Here is a 19681-nt window from a genome sequence, read left to right as displayed (position 1 = left end):
AAAAAAAAAAAAAAAAAAAAAAAAAAAAAAAAAAAAATCTAGGGCCAGGGATGTAGCTCAGTGGCCCTGTCCCTGCCTCGCAAGCACACAAAGTCCTGAGTTCAATCCCCTGGCACCAAGAAAAAACAAAACAAAACAAAAATCTGCATACCGCCTAACTATGTAGAGTTTAATGTGGGGCAAATGAAGTATTAGAGAGAGAATGGTGGAAGTTGGGTATGGTGGTGCATGCCTGTAATTCTAGTTTAGGGAGGCTGAGACAGAATAGCAAGTTTGAGTCACATATGAGCAGAGTACTGAGACTGTATCTCAAAATAAAAAATTAGAGGCCAGGAATTTAGCTCAGTGGCACCGTGCTTGCCTTGTAAGCACAAGGTCCCAAGTTTGATCCCCAGTACGAGGAAAAATAATAATAATAATTATTATTAGAATAAAGAGGGCTAGGGATTTAGCTTAGTGGTTCTGCTGCCTGCTTCGCAAGCACAAGGTCCCAAGTTCAATCCCTAGCACCAAAAAAGCAAAACAAAACAAAAATGAATAAAGAGCTGGATATATAGTTCAGTGGTTTGGTCCCTAGTACAGAAAAAGAAAAGGATTGATAAGAAAAAATGTACTATAAATAAAATGTTTCAGCTGTTAAGCCATCCCCAGAACACTACATTTGTACTATGCTAGACACTAATAGCCACTAAGCATGTGAAATGTGACAAATGTGACTGAGGTCCTGAATTATAAATTTTATTTAAACCAAGTTTAACTTTTTTTTTTGAGACAGCATCTCACTATGTAGTTGAAACTGACCTGGAACTCACTATGTAGCCCAGGCTGGTCTCGAACTCACAGCGATCCTCCTGCCTCAGCACCCGCCCCCCAGAGCTGGGATTATAGGCATGCACCACCCACGCCTGGTTTCAAACCAAGTTTAACTTTTAAAAGTCCAAATGAATTGGCCAATACTGAAAACTAGGACTGGGGAGGCGAGGCCATCTGGAGGAGGGACACTGACGGTCGGACCGAAGGCAAAGGGTGCTGCCCAGGAGTAGACCTGTGTGTCACCCCCACTGCTGCTTACCTGTGCAAGATTCGAGCAGGAACAGAACCTGCTGCAGGTCCGAATGGCAGAGGTCAATGTCACTGCGGGCCAGCTCCAGCTCACTCTTCAGCACCAGGAACAGGGCACACCTTTTTGGGAGGGGAATAGAGAAGCAGTCAGTGGGATATTCTGTTCTCCTTGCCCCTTTCACACAGAGTTGTCACCATCTTGCCTTGCTTCCAAAAGACCTTCCTTGATCCCTAAAGCTGACTACAGGCTCCCTGGAGCCCCCTGTATGCAGATGAGATTTTCTAATTGCACTCCTAAAAGAAATCTTGCCAGAGAATAAACTTAGGGAAATGCAGTAGTAGATCTTTCAAGATATTAGCATACTAAGAGACACATGGAGTCCATAGAAAATAAAACCTCTAACCTTGATTAACTTAGCATTCCATGGAATGCCTTCCACCAACCCCCTAAACATAATGTTTGTTTTTGTTTTTTTGTTTTTTGAAACAGGGTCTCACTATGTAGTTCAGACTGCCCTGGAATTCACTGTGTAGCCCAGGTTGGTCTCAAACTCACAGTGATCCTCCTGCCTCAGCCTCCCCAGTGCTGGGATTACAGGCGTGTGTGTGCCACCACGCCCAGCTACCATAATGTTTCTTTCTAGAATAGTCTGGGCATCTACAACCTAGATTGTGTAACGCGGGGTCAGAATCAGGATCCTCTCCAGCCCTGCACTCACTGGCGTGGGAGCTGCAGCTTCATTGTAAGTTTCAGGGCCTCCAAGCAAAAAGCCTTGGCTTCACTTGCACTCCCTAGGCGGCTGAGGCAGTAGACCAGCTTCTCCGAGCAGCTCAGAACCTCTGAAAGAACCTGCCATTTTTGTACCAGATTTTCTCCTGTAGCAAAGGAGAGAGAGAAGACCCCATCACTTAACAACAGTCTGGGATGCTGGAGAAGAAACTGCCAGCCCCACCATCACAATCTAGCCCGTCTGTCTGTGGAAGGGCCCCTGTTGTCCTCCTCAGACTCACCACAGTCCAAAAACGGCGTCTCCACAACTGCTTTCTGAAGGGAGAGGACATCACTGCCCATCAGTAGAAGGATGATGCTTCGGAGGAGCTTGTGGGAATCTATGAGTGCTGTCTCAGGTGTCTGCCAGCCTGTGGGGAGGTGAGAAGAAAGGAGGAGAGATGTGGCCGGGCCTACTACCAGCTTACACTACTAAGACAGCAAGTGCCAAGCTTTCTGCCACCCTTCTACACCTGAGGAAGACAGAGCGAGTTGGGCATAGAACTCTTCTCTGAGACAGCCATGGGCTCTCAGAACTCTTTTCAGTCTGGTCTTCCAAGCCGTTACTGGTCAATCACAAAGGTGGTGGGAGAGACCTCTTAGGTGCCCCAGGTCTCCTCTGTATGGCTCCTGCTCCCCATAGATGCACAGCAGAGGGGATGACCATGGGAAGAGCTCAGCACCGACAAACCACACCCATCCTCCAGACCATCAGCCCTACTCTTTCACCTTGGGCCCAGAGCTGCTCCCGCAGGGCATCTGAGAGGCTGTTTGATGAGAGGCTAAGGTAGACGGACAGCAGCTGCAGGGCCTGGACTCGTAGCAAGTACCAAGCCTTGGATGTCTTCTGGAGGGCAGAATCCCGAAGGACAGTCAGCAACAGAGAGACACCCTCAGTCGTCTGAGAGACACAAAGGGCCGGAGGAGAGCTGTCAGATATGCATTTCAGAGTCTGAGATGAACCAGAAGTCATAAGGCCCAACCCTGCTTTTAAAAATGAAAAAACTTTGAGAGAAAAATTAGAGCCCGAGAGGGTACAAGATTTGGCCAGTCTGTAATCCCAGCACTTGGGAGGATGGGGCAGGAAAATCACAAATTTGAGGCCAGCCTGGGATACATAGTGAGACCTTATATGAAAAAACAGATAGAAAGATTTGGCTAAAACAGCTGGGGCAGGGATTTGGCTCAGTGGTTCCACCGCCTGCCTCACGAGCACAAAGGCCCAAGTTTGATACTCAGCACCAAAACAAAAAAACAAACAAACACCACACAGCTAAGCAGGACATAGTGGCACAGACCTATAATCCCAGCACTCTAGGAGGGTGAGGCAAGAAGACTGCAAATTCAAATTCAGCCTGGGCAGCTTAGTTTATTTGGTGAGACACTGTCTCAAGATAAATAACTGATGATGCATGTTGGTGCAAAAGCCCTGGGTTCAAATCCCAGCACCACAAAAAATTCCACATACAGGTAGTCTGGGAGAAGACACAGGGCTTTTGGATCCCCCTGATTATCTTTTCATTTTCTCTCTCTCGTTCTTTCTTTCCTGACCAGGGACTCACTACGCAGCACAGGCTGGCCTTGAACCAATGGAGATCTTCCTCCCTCGGGATCCTGAGTGCTGGGATTAGATGCATGTGCCACCAGGCCCAGCTAGCACCCTGACTTTCTAGTTTATGACCCTAGCATCTTCCCAGGGTCACTGTCTTCCTGGTTTCTGTTCTCCATCGCCCCTGTAGAAACTGGAAAAAATGAAAAGGATAATAATATCTCTACTAGAGGATGACAGACAGAGCCAGGAAATTTTACCACTTCACAGGGTCAGGAACACTCTGCCTACCTCCACGGACAGCTCATAACCCAGACAAATACCCTGAAAACCCTAAAATGTTCCTGACATGGAACCGCTGTGGATTAGAAAGTGAAAAAATGAGGGCTGGGATATAACTCAGTGGTAGAGTGCTTGTCTAGCATGTATGAGGTCTTGGATTTGATATTCAGCATTAGAGAAAGAAAAAAAGAAGGAAAGGAAGAAAGAGGCAGAGAAGGAAAGAAGGGAACAAAGAAAAGTAAAGTAAGAAAATAGGAAATACCTTCTGCTGAGTCCAACAGAGCTGACTTCGAAGCAGGTGACAGGTGAGGGAAAGCAGCAGGTGCGTGTCCGTGGTCTCATTGAGATGCATCAGGCTTGATTCGGCTTCTTCCAGGTAGAACTAAGGAAGCAGTCAGCAGAGAGTGGGTGAGCAGACGAAGGAGGAAGCCAGATTCTTCAAATTAATGTGGAGCAAGCATTTGCAAGTCAAATGCTGAACGTGACAAATTAATTATTAAATTATTTCAAGTATGACAATCTACATAACGTTATTATTCACCCACTCACTACCATGTTCATTTAACACTTTCTGTGAACTACCATGCTAGAAAGACAAAGCTGAGTGAACAGCAAACAACTTGCTATCTAACCTCTGCCGAGGAGCGAGGACACAGGCACCGGAATTTAATCACAGGAACAGTGCCATGGGGTGCAGTCCTGGGGGAGGGGGACCTAGAAAGTAGTTGGTGAAGATGTAGGTGTATAAAATGTTTCCTGAAGGAAGGAACAACTGAGCCAAGGCCTTGAAAAGAGCACAGAGGTTTGCAGAATGAGAAAAAGGGAAACAAGGAGAGGTGCGCTTCCGGTGACAGGTACATACAGGAAACAGGAAGTAAAGGGTAGGAATGGGCATGAAGCATGTAGTAGCAAGCGGTAGAAAAGTCAAGTCTGGATAGTGTGCTTCAGTAAGGGAGAAGCAAACCATGGAAATCTATAAGGTGGGACCTGTGCCTATGAGTAGTGGTTAGAAGATGAAGTCAGAAAAGGAGGAAATGGGTGGGACTGGTGATGTAAGTCAGCGGTAGAGCACTTGTCTAGCTCTTGTCTAGGGCTTGATCCCCTATACTGCAAAGAAAATAAATAAACAAAAAAGAACAGCAGAGACCAATTAGGAGACACTGTGACAGATGCACAGCAACAGCTGGGAAATGCAGCATGGGCAGCAGATTCCTAGAGCACAACTGTAACTATGAATAACCAGCTCTTACCCTAAGAAAGAAGCCTCCTCTTCCCATAGCCACCTGCCACCACTCCACACCCTCCCCGCCCTCCAGCCAATGTAATGGTAGAAGGCAGGGAAGCTGCCCCTTCCATTTCCTGTCTTTTCAGGAGGAAAGATGGACCTCTAAGACATGTGTGACCTGCAGGCCGCAGGTTCTGCTTGCTGCCGCTCACCTGGGCATAGCTGGGACAGCCGAGACTCAGGAGGACCTGGGTGAGGTGGCAAGAGGAGCTGGCTGCTTTCAAGTGGTCCTTCAGTCTCTCAGAGACAATCCGCAGGAGCAGGAGGGCCTCCAGGGCCTGCAGGGGCTGGCCAGCCAGAAGTAGCAAGTTGACTCCACTCCCATGCAAGCCTCCATTTCCACCCCCACCCCAGCACAGTGCACCTTGGTCAGGGGCAGTGTGGCTACACATACAGAGACCAGCCTGCGAAGCACCTGCCCCTTCTGTTTAAAAGCCCAGATGCATCAGCAACTGGCAGGACTTACTGTGCCTACCATGTCAGGCACTGCACCAAGAGGTTGCACGCAACATCTCACTGAATCTTCAGAGCAAATCAAATCCAAGTTTCACAGCACAGGAAATAAGAACTCACACAGGTGAGGTTGCATGTCTAAATTTACATAACAGGTATTTGGTAGAGCCAAGATTCAAATCTAGGGCTGAGGTACCTTCCCAGCCTCCCTGGGCTGGAATATAGCCTAAAGACCACAGAATCAATGCTCCTTTATGGGCAGCATTTTTTGCTTTTTGCTTTAAATTTCCTAATGTGGGGTCCAAGAAAGAGCTTCACAAAGTGTATAAAGCCCACTGCAATTGTATGTAAAAGTGTAAACCTATGTTTATTTTTCTCACTATTTAGGCCTGAAATTATCTAGCAATTGTTAATAATTCCAGCTAACATTTGAGTCTTCTGTTTATATAAAACATCTTCCATGCATATTGAACTGAATGCTAACACTTTGAGGTATACTACTACTGACCCTCTTTAAAGATAAGGAAAACTAGCCAGGAATTAGCTCAGTGGGGGAATTAGCTCCATGACACTGCACCTGCCTTGCAAGCTCAAGGTCCTGAGTTTGATCCCAGGTACAAACAAACAAAAAAAGCCCACAAAAAAGCCTCAATAAAGACAGGGAAACTTGGATTTTGAGGGTTAGGGTTAAGGTACATGTCGGAGGCTATTTACTAATAAATGATAAAGCCTGGAATTAAAAGTCTGGGAGCCTGGTGACGAAGCCCAGCTCTGAATCACTGGTTACGGGGCTTCTCAGCAGGTTCACAGGCTGATGAAGGGGAGGGAGCTCTGATTTGGGTTAGCCCCATCTGGAGAGGGCCCCATCGATGCCCAGCCCTGTTACCTTTGCCACCAGCTGATAGAGGGCCACAAGGATCTGCAGCGAGGCTACTGTCTGTTGGAGACATCGGACAGCTGGGGTCTGCCCCTCTGTAAGGACCTCCTTCCACAGAGCCAGGGCTTGGTCCAGGGATTTGGACTGAGCTAAAGGACAAAAGAAATGACCAGTTTGTCTTCATGGGTCATCTGGAGAGAACTGGGTCTCTACATAACATCCTCTTGCTCCCCCGCCACCTGCCTCAGCCTCTTCCATACCAGGGGTCTCTGCTCTGCTCTCAAGAAGCACAGAGTGCCCATGTCAGGCTGGCCACTGCCCTTACCTGCATCTGCAGCCAGGTTAAAGGCAATGTTACTATATAGAAAACGATCTTCCTGGAGTTTATCTTCATAGTTGAGATCATTGACTTCAAATTCCTCCAGGTTACTAGGAGCCTGGGCTCTCCGGTCCTGCTCAATACCCTGCATGGGTAGATCAAGGTACAAAACTAGGCTGGTACCAGCTTACAGGGATCTCAGGGAAAATTATTGCTACACCCAATTTTATCCAGCCAGACTCACTTCCCGCATTTTGGCCTCCAAGGTACAGATATAGAGCCATAGCAGTGCCTGTGCTTTATCATCCAGAAGCTGATTCTTGGTCTGAGCCTCTGGCTTAACAGCCTCCAGAAGCTGCAGGGCTTCCTGGATAGCATCCAGGGCAGAGCTGTAGAGAGAGGATGCACATAGCTGGGCCCATTTCCGGCACCGACTCTAATGCCCCGGGAAGGGCCTGCTGCAAGACAGTGGGTACCACATGAATGAGTTCATGGCCACATGATGAAGGAGACACTCAGCAACACAGAGAGAGAAACGGACCCCAAAAAGAGTAAGAGGACTCAGAGCAAGGGGCCAGAGTGTCCTCCCCAGCTACTCCCCCTCACCAGTCTGTCTGCTGGGCAAAGTCGTGGTAGCAGAGCACCTGAGCCAGTTCTACCAGGTGGGTGGCTCGGGCCCAGGCCCCGGCCGGTGTCTCCTCAGGACTCAGCTCCAGCAGGTCACAGATGACATTGAAGCGCTCCTGCCCAGTGTCAGCCCGCACCGCCTTGTAGGCCTGCAGCTCCTCCCTCAGCAGGAAGACCAGGGTCTCTGGGTCCCAGCCACTCAGGCCATCTCGCAGAGTCCTGAGAGAGAGAGAGCAGACTCAGCACTATCCCCATGAGGTACAGCCTCTGTCCCCATGCCAGGGATCCCCAGCCCTACCATGCATGGCCCCAAGGCTCAGTGTGGGCTGGGCTCTGCCTACCTTGACCACTGCATTCTCTTGAGTTCCCAATCCTGTGCCCTCATCTTTCCAACTTACTGGCTTTCACAAGTAGCCGCCTAGCTCCTTCCAACCTTGGATCCTTTATGTTTACTATTCTCTCTCTGAGGAATTCTCCTCAGTGAAATCTTTTTATTTTGTGGTGCTAGAGACTGAACCGAGGGCCTTTGCACTGAGTTAACTACAACCTCAGCCCTTTATTTTTTTTATTTTGAGTCAGGTTCTAAGTTAAACAGTCTGGGCTCAAACTTGTGATCCTCCTGCCTCACCCTCTCAGAGTGCTGAGGTTACAGGCATGTGCCACCATGTTTATTTTTTTTCCAATCCCCAGTACTACCAAAAAAACCCCAAACCCAAAAAAACAGCTTCCCTAAAAAACCTGTATAAAGTTGCTCCCTCTTCAAATCCCTTGTCTTTTTTATTTATTTTTTTGGGTACCAGGGATCAAACTCAGGACCTTGTGCTTGCAAAGCAGGTGATGGCACCACTGAACTAAATCCCTGGCCCCAAATCCCCTTGTCTTTATGAAACATATGTGAAATGTACTTAGAGAACTTGAGGGTGGGGGAAGAAGAGAAGGAAGCAAAATATGTATCATAATCATATACTAATTTTAAAGAAGGAACAACAACAACAAAAAGGAGTTCTACTTGTGTTTTATATCTCCCCAGGAGACTATAAACTCCATAAAAATAGCTGGGTATGGTGGCGCACGCCTGTAATCCCAGCACTCGGGAGGCTGAGGCAGGAGGATCGCTGTGAGTTCGAGACCAGCCTGGGCTACATAGTGAGTTCCAGGTCAGTCTCAACTACATAGTGAGACCCTGTCTCAAAAAACCAAAAACCAAAAAAACCCAAGAACATTGCCTATCACTGCTCTACACCCAGTACATACAGTGGCTGGCATACAATAAGCATGAATGAAGGAATCACTGCCTTTCTCAGACACAAGGACTAAAGAATATGATCATGAATACAAGCCACCCCATGCATGGGACAGACATGGTTGTCCTCACCAACTCACTTCAGCTGTAGCTCTTTGTCTCCAGCCCTGGTTGCATCCATCTTGACCCGAACCCAGAAAGTGACTGGCTCAGCCATGTGTTCGGGACTGCAGGGCTGCAGGGCCGCCAGCCATAAGGTCACCATCTCACAGCCCTGCGCCTGTTTACCCAGTTTCTTCAAACTCTCTACATGCAGCCGGAAGCACCTGTGCAACTGACCAGAGAAAGGACAGACCAGGCTGGAGGGAGGAGCCAGCGAGTGCGAAGAGGCACGCACAGCCCCCTGCCCTACCCCCATCACCACCCTGGCAGGAGACACCGAGAACTAAGCACCCTGGTCACTCAGCCTCCAAGGTAGCCATCTACTGACCCGATGGTTGTCATCCACACCCTCTAATCCTTCCTCAGCAACAGGCACTGTCTTGACTCAACAATGCAGGGCCCTTCTAGCCTCTTCCTTCTCTCGCCCTCTGTTCCCAGCCAGTTACCAGGTTAAACCCGGACCTCTTGAGCCCACACTCTTCTCTCCATCCCTCAGCAGCTGGTTCAGTTCAGCCCCCACTGTCCTGCCTGGGCGGCCATAGCACCCTGATTCCCCAGTCTTGTCCCTTCCTTCCTTTCACCACAGTGCAATGCAAACGCAAATCTGAGGTCACACCTTCACTTCAGTCCTTCAGAGCCTCATCACCTCACTCAAGAAACCCCAGTCCAGACAATCCAACATTTCACAGGGAACCTTGGCTAGGATTTTGGTTCTCACTCTGGCTGTGCAAAGGACCACTCTGATGGGAACACTTACTTGTGTTTCTACTAGGGATAAACTCAGGGGCACGCTACCGCTAAGCTACATCTCCAGCCCTTTTTATTTTAAGTTTGTACAGGATCTCAATAGCTGTCCAGGTAGAATCTCAACTTATGATCTTCCTGCCTTAGCCACCCTTGGTGCTAGGATTGGAGGAATACACCACAGCACCTGGCTCAGAACTTTTAAAATATGTATGGTAGCTACCTGGGCTTAAGGGCTGGAGATTCTGACAATTAACTTGGATCAGGAATTAGAACTTTTAAAAAATTCACCCAGATTATTCTTTTTTTTTTTTTGGTACCAGAGATCGAACCCAGGACCTTGCACTTGCAAGGCAGGCTTGGTGCCACTGAGATAAATCCCCAGATTACCACTCAGGTTGTTCTAATGTGCAGCTAGGTTGCAAACCACTGACTTAGAACAAGGTTAAATATGAAAAATGAGTCAATCTAAAGAAAAAGATGAAGTAACTACAGGTAAGATTTATGAAATCCTACCCTACATACTGGGGCCAACTTGCAGCTCCTAATCCCCTACTCAAAGTAGGAGCCTGCAAGCTCTTTCACATTACTCCACCTCCCACCACACAAGCTCCCCTCCTCCCTTCCCACGCCCTCTTACTTTCTCAGGAGGCACCTCAGGGTAAGTGCCTGGCTTGGCCAAGCCCAGCTGCTGACAGAGCGGCTCGGAGATGGCACAGGCTTCAGCATAGAGCTTGTGACTATAGAAGCTGTAGGCCAAGTTACTGGTATAAGAGGCTGCAGAGAGAGAGAAAGGCCAGATGACCAGAGGAATGTCCTCAAGGAAAAGTGGTAGAGAGAGGCTCAACCTGGGATCAGCTTAGCAGCTTCCAGATCAGCCAGGGACCCCTATCAGCAGGAAAGGAACCCTCCCCTCCCTATCCCAGGCCAGCCCTTGCCCTCCTTCCCAGGAAGGTGAGCCCACACCAGCTCTCCCACTCTTATTTTACAAGGGCTAGGTCCTCATTCCCTCACAGGGCCCATCTCCTCACAGGCCAGTGTCTCCATCATACTCCAGTCTGCACTTTAGGGGAAGTGCTCTGGCCCGTCTCTCGCCTTCTCTCTCCCTTACTCCACTGAGGCCATGCAATGCTTCTTTGCTATTCCCCAAATACCAGAAGCCTCTCCCACCTCAGCACTGGCTGCTTCCTCTGCCAGGAATGTTCTTGCCCAGGCATCTACATGGCCAACTCCTACATGTTCCGTCTCTGCTCATGTCACCATCTGAATGAGGCCCATCCTGATCACTCACTTTAGGATGACAACTTGCTCTCACTCAGCTTAGACTCCTAAAATCCCTTTCTAACCTTGTTCTACTTTTCTTCCCTTGCCCCACATTTTTTATCACTTTCTAATATTTTGATAATTTACACAAATTATCTTCTCCCCCAAACCAGAATGCAGCTGAGCTGGAGATGTACCTCAGTGGCACAGCACCTGCCTGGCAAGCATGAGGCCCTGAGTTCAATTCCTGGTATAACAAACAAACAAACAACAAAGAACAGAATGCAGCTACATGAGCCCAAGGATTTTTTTTTTGTGGTACCAGGATCAGAGCCTTTGCACCGAGCTGTAACACCCTCAACTTTTTGTTTGTTTTTTGAGACAGACAAGACCTAAGTCACTAAATTATTCACCCTGGGCTGGAACCTGTGATCCTACTGCCAAGGCCTCCGGAGAGCTGGGATTAAAGCAAGCACTACCACACCCAGCAGGATTTGTTTTGTTCACTGACATCCAAGTACTCAGAATAGTGCTTGGCACAGTTTTGTTGAATGAATAAATTCCATGAACTTGTTTATACAGTTTTTTGGCTATCAACATAGAGATGGCTGGGAAAAAATAGTCGTCAGGATTCCGTGGGAAGAATTTTCATATTAATAATTTTGGGGAAGCTGGGTGTGGTGGCACACGTATGTACTCCTAGCTACTCAGGAGACTGATGCAATAGTAGCACTTGTGCCTAGGAATTCAAGGTCAGCCTGGGCAACATAGTGAAATCTAGTCTCAAATAAATAATGGGTTTGTTTGTTTTTGGTTTTTTGAGACAGGGTCTCACTATGTAGTTGAGGCTGACCTGGAACTATGTAGCCCAGGGTGGTCTTGAACTCAGAGGATCCTCCTGCTTCAGCCTCCCAAGTGCTGGGATTATAGGCGTGTGCCACCACACCCGGGTAAATAATGTTTTTGACTGCTGATTTTGTTGTTGTTGCTTTGTTTTTTGAAACATGGTAATACTTATAGTTCAGGCTAATCTTGAACTTTGGGCAATCCCCCTGCCTCAGCCTCCAGATTGCTGGGTATTACAAGGCATCCATTGCTACACCCAGCTAGACTGTTGATGTATTTTCATCCCTATGACTAAATTAAAAAACAGAGCCAGGAATTTAGCTCAGTAGTGCCACTGCCTGCCTTGCAAGCACAAGGTCCTGAGTTCAATCCCTGGTACAAAAAAAAAAAAAAAAAAAAAAATTCAAACACTGAGAATATGGAAAGTCTCCAAGCCAGGAGTGGTAGTACACACCTGTAAGCCCAGAGAGGCAGGAGGATGGGCCAAAATTTGAGTCTAGCCTGGGATACATAGGGAGTTCAAGGCCAGCCTGAATTAGAGACTCTGTCTCAAAAACAAAAAAAGTCTCCAAAACCTTCTCTTGACTAAACTCCTTAGGGTTGTATGATTTAAAAGGCCATCCTTTTTTTTTAATGCTTTTTTTAAATGAGGAAAATAAATAAAATGAGGAGGAAATATGTTATAAAGTACAAAGACAGGCAAAGCTATAATGATGGTGGCTGCTGTTCAGGTTGGAGACTGGATGGGATCACAAGGAGCAGTTTTCTAGGTTATAGACTATGCTCTGTTACTTGCCTAGATGTTGGTTACAAAGTATGTTCACTTCCTAAAAGTCCATCAGGCTGTACGCTTATGATCTATGCACTTTTCTATATGCCCATTTCAATATAAAGGGCAGGGAGAGTATATGTACATGTTGGTTTACATATACACAGACTATCTCCAGGATATACAGGAAATTAATATTAGTTTTTCCAAGAAAACTTGGAGGATTAGGAGTGTCACTTTCTACTGTATGTCCTTTTGTACAACTTTAATTTTGAACCATATGAATATTTTACTCAGCTTAAAATACTTAAGAGGGTCAGGGATTTAGCTCAGTAGTTCCACTCCCTGCCTCAAAAGCGCAAGGCCCAAGTTAGATCTCCAGTACCAATGAATAAATAAATAAACAAATAAAATAAAAATACTTAACTTGTAAATGTCCTTTAAACTTTAAACAAGGACTCTTGAAGACATTGGTACAGGATTTATGAACAAGGGCCGGGGATTTAGCTCAGTAGTCTCACTTCCTGCCTTGCAAGCACAAGGTCCTGAGTTAGATCCCCAGTACTAAAACAAAGACTTTATGAACAATACCCCAATTGCACAGGAACTATCACAAAGAATCAATAATTGGGATCTCATCTTATTAAAAAGCTTTTGCACAGCAAGAGAAACCATCAACATGGGGCTGGGGATTTAGCTCAGTGATTCCACTGACTGCCTTGCAAGTGCAAGGTCCCAAGTTCTATCCCTGGTACCGAAAAAAAAGAAAAAGAAAAAAAAAAAAAAAAAGAGAAACTACCAACAGAATGAAGAGACAGCTCACAGTGTGGGAAAAATTTTTTACCAGCAATTCCTCAGACAATGAACTACTATCTAGAATATATAAAGAACTAAAAACAAAACCCAAACCAAAAACAGATCCTCCCAAGTTTAAAGACCCTATCCAAATATGGGCATCTTAAATGAGTACACACTTGCTTCTCAGATGAAGAAGCAGAAACAGCAAATAAATACATGAAAAAATGTTCAATATCACTGGTCATTCAAGAGATACAAATTAAAACAACTCTGAGATTTCACCTTCCAAAAAGAATAGCTGTTACCAAGAAATCAACCAATAACAAATGCTGGATAGGTAGCCGGGTGTGCTGGTACATGCCTGTAATCCCAGCACTTGGGAGGCTGAGGCAGGAGGATCACTGTGAGTTCAAGACCAGCCTGGGCTACATAGTTCCAGGTCAGCCTCAACTACATAGTGAGACCCTGTTTCAAAGAACAAGCAAACAAACAAACAAAAACAAACAAACAAATGCTGGAGAGGCTGTGGGAAAAACCACTGTTGGTGGGAGTGCAGACTCTTGCAACCACTATAGAAATCAGTGTGGAGATTCTTCAAAAACTAAGACTAGAGGTTCCATTTGACCCAGCTATTTCCCTTCTTGGTATCTTCCAGAAAGAATTAAAAGTACCACAGTACCTATAATCCCAGCACTCAAGAGACAGAGGCAGGATTGCTGGGATTTGGGCAAGAACAGCATGGTAAAAGAGAGCCATCTTACAATGTTGCTCTTGAAAGTGAGGCAGTTAAAGATCACCCTTCGCTAAAGATGAAACTTGAGGTTGGTCCCTCTCCCTCAAAACCTAATGTTAAGGGTTGGAGATTTAGTTCAGTGGCACCATGCCTGTCTTGTAAGAGCAAGGTCCTGAGTTCGATTGCGGGTACCAAAATCAAAACAAAAACCTAATGTCAGCCGGGTGTGGTGGCTCACATCTGTAATCCCAGCACTTGGGAAGCTGAGGCAGGAGGATCGCTGTGAGTTCGAGACCAGCCTGGGCTACACAGTGAGTTACAGGTCAGTCTCAACTACATAGTGAGACCCTGTCTCAAAAAACAAACAAACAAAAACCCCCAAAAAACAAAACAAAACAAAAAAATCACTACGTACTCCAAACATATACTAATAGAAATAATTTTTTTAAAATTTAAACATAAATTGGTGCAGTTAGCATGTTCACTATTAACTGAAAGGTTGGTGGTCTGAGGCCACCCAGGGATGGGTGTGTCTACTGCCAAGCATAGTGGCTCACACTTGCGATCCCAGCAGTAGGAAGATTGCCATATAAGGTCAGTCTGAGCTACACAGTGAGTTCAAGATCAGCCTAACCTACAGTGAGACCCTGTCTCAAATAAATGAACAAAGAAACAAACAAGCACCATAAAAGCTAGGCAAGGTGTTGCACACCCACAGTCCCAACTACTCAGGAGGCTGAGGCAGAAGGATTGCAAATCGAAGGCCAACCTAGGAAATTTAGAAAACCCTATCTCAAAAAATAAAACAGGGGGGCCAGGGATTTGGCTCAGTGGTTCCACCACCTGCCTTGCAAGCACAAGGGCCCGAGTTTGACCCCAGTACCAAAAAAACCCCAAAAACCAAAAAAAACAGGGCTGGGATGTAGCACAGTAGGAGGCTCTGGGTTCAATCCTCAGTACCATGAAATTGATTAAATAATTAATTAATTAATAAAAAGGTCATAAGCCAGGCATGATGGTACATGCCTATAATCCCAGCACTTGGGAGGCTGAGGCAGGAGGATCGCTGTGAGTACGAGACCAGCCTGGGCTACACAGTGAGTTCCAGGGCAGTCTGAACTAGATAGTGAGACCCTGTCTCAAAAAAAATCCTAAATAAATTAATTAATTTTTAAAAAAAGGGTCACAAAGTTGCATATCAGGCACAAACATTTTCATGAAAAACTTATCAAATTTCAAAGTCAAGGAGGAAGCCAGGCATGGTGGTGCATGCTTGTAATCCCACACTTGGAAGGCTGAGGCAGGAGGATCACAGCAAGTTTGAGGCCAGCCTGGGCTGCATAGAGACCTTGTCTCAAAAAACAAAACAGGAGGGGCCAGGGACTTAGATCAGTAGTTCAGTTGCCTGCCTCAAAAGTTCAATCCCTGGTACCAAAAGAACAACAAAAAAACCCCAAAACAAAACAAGGCCAGGAATTTAGCTCAGTGATACCACACCTGCCTTGCAATCCTGAGTTCAATCTCTGGTACCAAAAAAACAAAACAAAACAAAAGTCAAGGAGGAAAAACTTAGTGCCTACTGTTCTTAGTTAATCCAGTTACTTCTCTACTGGTGTTGTAGTGTAACTGAGTCTATAAACATCTCTCACTGTCTCCTTAAACCACAAGTAGCCCCTACAGTGGTGAGAATCAACTAGCAAGGGCTATTCTTCTACTGAGTGATGATTTCCAAAAAACCCAGTATCTGAGCCCCAGGGTACTAACCAGTCATGGCCATGTAGTCCGTCAGCTCTTGGCCTGACAGGCCCTCCAAGGCCTTCAGCATCCAGAGAACAGTAGATCTGCAACTCTCTACTAGCTGGGCCAGGTCAGCCAAATCAGGTACCTACAGGGACAAGAAGGGCTTGACAGTGAAAGGAGTCATGCTATGGTCGAACTGACCTCCACCCTACCCCAACATCCAAAGCCAAAGCATCCTCCAAGTTCTGAGGAGCCAATGGAAGCCCTTGGGGCCAGTCCAGCTCCCTGGATTCCCAGACAGTACCTGACAACCTTGGGCAAAGTCATAAACCATCACTGTGTAGAGGTGAAGACCCTGAAAGTACATGTGCACCAAAGACTGCTGCTGCTTAGAAGAATCTGTACAGGCCTGAGGAAGGAAGCAGGGAGGTTGGTTTGAGGGGCAGAATCAGAATGAGCCCCAAGATTGCCCAGAGTCCTAGAGAGCTGACACAGCCAAGGGAGGAGGAAGGAAGACGTGGGGAGGGGGCCACGGTCCTCTCAGGACCGACTTGGCTGCTTGCCAGGCATAGTCCAGAGAGCAGCTCACCCAGGAGGAACCAGGCCTTACAGGTCTTGTGGAAGACTCTAGAACTACAAACCATCCTACTTCTAGGTCCTTAACTCACATAATCATCCCGTAGCTGCTGGATAAGACAGCAGTATCCTTCAAGAAAAGCAAAGAGGCTCCCAACAGCATCAGGTCCATAGTGTCTCTTGACACCTCGTTCCAGGCCTGAAAGGAGGAACTGGCAGGTGTCATACAACGTCCGAAGTGGGGGTGATGATGCCTTCATACTGTTGTTCAAGATAGCTGATGCCTTGATGAGAAGCTGGGTCACTGCCTGGAATCCTTCCTCCCCAGTTTGTAGCAGCTCAACCCCCAACTGGCATAGCTGGAGGCTGGGGGCTACACTGGTGTCCCTTAGGTAACCATGAGCCTTCTCCACTGCACTGGTGGCCTTGTCATAGTGGTGGCTCCAGCAGAGGCGACGGCAGTGTTCTAAAGTGAGCTCCAAGAGGCAGAGGGCCCTCTGGGAAGAAAGAGGAGTAGGAGAGCCACCTCCCTCACCCACCAAGGCTCTGATCACATGCCTGGAGAGCAAGTCATCTAGGAAATCAGCATCTGTTTTGTCTATACCACGCCCACTGGCATCAAATAGCTGATAGGCAGCTACCACTCGACAGGCTGTTGGAGAAGCAAAGTGAGGAACCTCACAAGGGGTACTTGCATCCTCCAGGAGGACTAGGAAGCTCAAGGCCTTCATCCGAGCTGAGAATGCAGCTCTCCGTTCCAACAGTGCTTCTGCTCCCTTCCAAAGCAGAGAAAAGCTGCCCCGAGCCACGGCCTCATAGTCCTGCGAAGCAGCTTGGTGAGAACACTGCATAAAGCAGGCATGGAGAGGCTGGGCAAGGTGGAGCATGGCCTCTGGGCTTTCCTGAGCAGCAGCAACATTCCGCAGTAAGATGAAGAGAATTCGTTCCAGGTAGAGGGGAGGACGCTGGGGAGTGGACTCCACGTAGCCATCGCAGGCCAGCTCTGCAAGCTCCAGGAGGCTCCCCAGGTGCCCAGGGCAAGACAGCCTGGCTGTGAGCTGCTGGTTGCAAGCCCTCAGGATGGCATCACAAGTTTGTCTCCTCTCAGTGTCAGATCGGGGAAAACCAGCTGGAGACTTGGACAGGAACTCCTACGAGAGAAAGACAAATGGGGCAAGGAGAGGTAGGGTAAGGAAATAGCTGCTCAGGAAAGGGTCTCCTACTTATCCATCTCTTCAAAATAAGACAAAACACAAAACAGCTGAGCTCAGAAAGGCAGGTGTGTCCTCGAGCCAGAGAGGACCCCCACCTTCAAGTCAGACAGCAACTCTTCAGCATCCTTCTGGCTGCTAAGTAGGGTTCCAAAATTGACTCCTTTGAAGTTCCTCATAGCGCAGAGAGCTGGGAAAATGAGATGGGGATTAGAGAAGGCAGGGAAGATCCGCTATGGAATTAACTGGAAGGAGGCAAAGAATCTCATCAGAAATCCTAACTGGAAAATACCCACGCCAGGATGGGTTATAAACTGACGCTCCAGCTCTGTCCTCCAGCCGATCCCTGCACTATACCACACCCTAACCTTGGAGGTCTCAACCTGGAGGCCTCTTCGATGCTCCCATGAAAGCTCTCCACACCCTCCTTCCCCAGCCGCTTCGTTTGTCCCCCAAGTGAGCGCTGGGGGACACCTCAATGCGAACACGAGCTCACCAGTCCCCTCCGAAAACCTGCTTCCTTCCCAGGTCCAGCCAAAGTTTCCCTCCAGAAAGAGTACTCCACCAGGTCCCAAAGGGTAATCGTTTTCCGCGCCAGCTCCTCCTTTCAAATATCGCTAGCGGCCAATCAGCGAGAGTGCGTAACGCCGGCGGGTCGCGTGGCACGCTGGGAGTTGTAGTTTATCTGCCGCAATGCCCCGTCACGTGACACAGCCGCGGGCCTGCTCTTCTGGACGCAAAGGCCTCTAGGGGGCGCGGGTTGGCCCCTTTTCCCAGCCAGGGCTGCGTTCTCGGTTTACCGGTCACTTACCTCTACAGGGAAGACCAACATCCTGCCTCCTTCAGGCCTTTATCTTCTGAGCTCAGGCAGACGTTTAAGTTTCAAGAAAAGAGAATTGAATTGGACACCTAAAACAATTTAACTGCATTCAGAAGCTCCAGCTCTTTGAGATACTAGAGAAAAAGGGTGTAACCTGTAGAATTAAGAGTTGTTTGGAGATACCAAAAGGAGTACAGTGACAACTGCCAGATCACTTAGGTTCTGCTCTCTCTTGGCCTTCCAGCCTTACTCCTTCCATCAGCTATGTGATTAAAATAGGGTCTAGTGCTCTTTTAGGAAAGATAAAGGGTAAGGTTGGGAGGAGGCTGTACCCGAAAATTAGAATTCATTCAATGAGATCTTTCACAGTCATGTGTCACCCACCCACCCCATCCACCCCGACCCTGTACTCGGGAGGGATTGAGCCCTGGACCTTTTTATTTTGAGACAGGGTCTTGATCTCGTTAAATTGCTAAATTGCTCAAGATGAACTCGAACTCGCAATCTTGTCTCAGCCTCCTAGAGTGCTGGGATTACAGGATTGCTCCATTATGTCTGGGTTTTACATGGTCCTTAATAGCAAGAACTAATCACTTCCCCAAACACACAGATTCAGCTGGCTCTGCTTCTCTTTCTTCCTCCTCCAAAGAATTCAGTTCAAAACTGTAGTCTTCAAATTAGCTTTTCCTTGATCAACTCTACTGGATAACATCCTTCTCTGCTCTTTTAGAGGCTAAGAGTCTGGCAGGGAAGATTACTCTTGAAGAAGAAAATGGAGGAGGAAGAGGAGGAAGAGGAAGACGTAGCAGCAGCCAGGCATTGGTGGCACACACCTGTAACCCTAGAACTCTAGGAGGCAGAGGCAAGAGGATCAGTCTGAAGCCAGCCTGGGTGATTTAGTAACTTAAGGAGACCCTGTCTCAAAATAAAAAAGGCTAGGGATGTAGCTCAGTGGGAAGGCCCTGGGTTCAATCCCAGTACAGGAGTGGTGCACATGACAATGACATTGCCAATGAATCTCGCCACTGGAATAATAGTTAATGCAGGTTGCCAGATGTGTGCTAGACATTTCATGTGTTTCTCCTGTTAGGGCAAGGAACCCAAGACAGGGAAGATGTTCATAAATTTTTCAGCAATAATCCTATCAGTTCTCTCAGTACTCATTTTCCCTTCCTTACATCTTAGCATCATACTCTTGTACAAGTTTTTTTGTGTGTGTACAAGTTTTTTATTCAGTGTTCTAAGGCTTTTTTAAATTATTGCTGCTGTTGTTACTAAGGTTCAAACTCAGGGCCTCACACGTGAGGCAAGTGCTCTGCCACTGAGCTATAGCCTTAACCTTTTTGATTTTTTTACTTTACTTTGAGACAGAGTCTCACTCAGGTGCCCAGGCTGGTTTTGAACTGACAGTTCTACCTCAATCACCCAAGTGTCTGGGGTTATAGGTGTGTACTACCACACCTGGCTTCCTTTTGTCTTTTCTCTGTGAAAGGAGACGTAGGTTGAATATTCCTTATCCAAAATGCTTGGGACCAGAAGTGTTTTATATTCTG

The 19681-nt window shown here is 47.2% G+C and overlaps 1 protein-coding gene across 1 annotated transcript in view; it reads right to left on the bottom strand.

Annotated features, from left to right (window-relative positions):
* The window catches only part of Espl1 (extra spindle pole bodies like 1, separase), a 26634-nt gene extending 8010 nt beyond the window's left edge, over nt 1-18624 (bottom strand). Inside the window, exons 1-17 of the mRNA XM_010609306.2 lie at nt 17805-18624; nt 17407-17498; nt 16190-17248; nt 15826-15930; nt 15546-15666; nt 10013-10149; nt 8607-8800; nt 7203-7442; nt 6841-6985; nt 6603-6741; nt 6287-6426; nt 5100-5234; nt 3925-4044; nt 2561-2732; nt 2074-2202; nt 1782-1938; nt 1073-1182 (exon numbers count right to left, since the gene is read on the bottom strand). Of these exons, the coding sequence (XP_010607608.1) occupies nt 1073-1182; nt 1782-1938; nt 2074-2202; nt 2561-2732; nt 3925-4044; nt 5100-5234; nt 6287-6426; nt 6603-6741; nt 6841-6985; nt 7203-7442; nt 8607-8800; nt 10013-10149; nt 15546-15666; nt 15826-15930; nt 16190-17248; nt 17407-17487 (3184 nt within the window). The 5' untranslated portion in view covers nt 17488-17498; nt 17805-18624. The remainder of the gene's footprint in view (nt 1-1072; nt 1183-1781; nt 1939-2073; nt 2203-2560; nt 2733-3924; nt 4045-5099; nt 5235-6286; nt 6427-6602; nt 6742-6840; nt 6986-7202; nt 7443-8606; nt 8801-10012; nt 10150-15545; nt 15667-15825; nt 15931-16189; nt 17249-17406; nt 17499-17804) is intronic.
* Nucleotides 18625-19681: the final 1057 nt, after the last annotated feature.

This window comes from Fukomys damarensis, unplaced genomic scaffold, assembly GCF_012274545.1.
Source record: "Fukomys damarensis isolate Sample0158 unplaced genomic scaffold, DMR_v1.0_HiC HiC_scaffold_15, whole genome shotgun sequence".
Lineage (NCBI taxonomy): Eukaryota > Metazoa > Chordata > Mammalia > Rodentia > Bathyergidae > Fukomys > Fukomys damarensis.
Note: the sequence above shows the minus strand (reverse complement) of the source record. Positions and strands in the feature narration are given on the sequence as shown.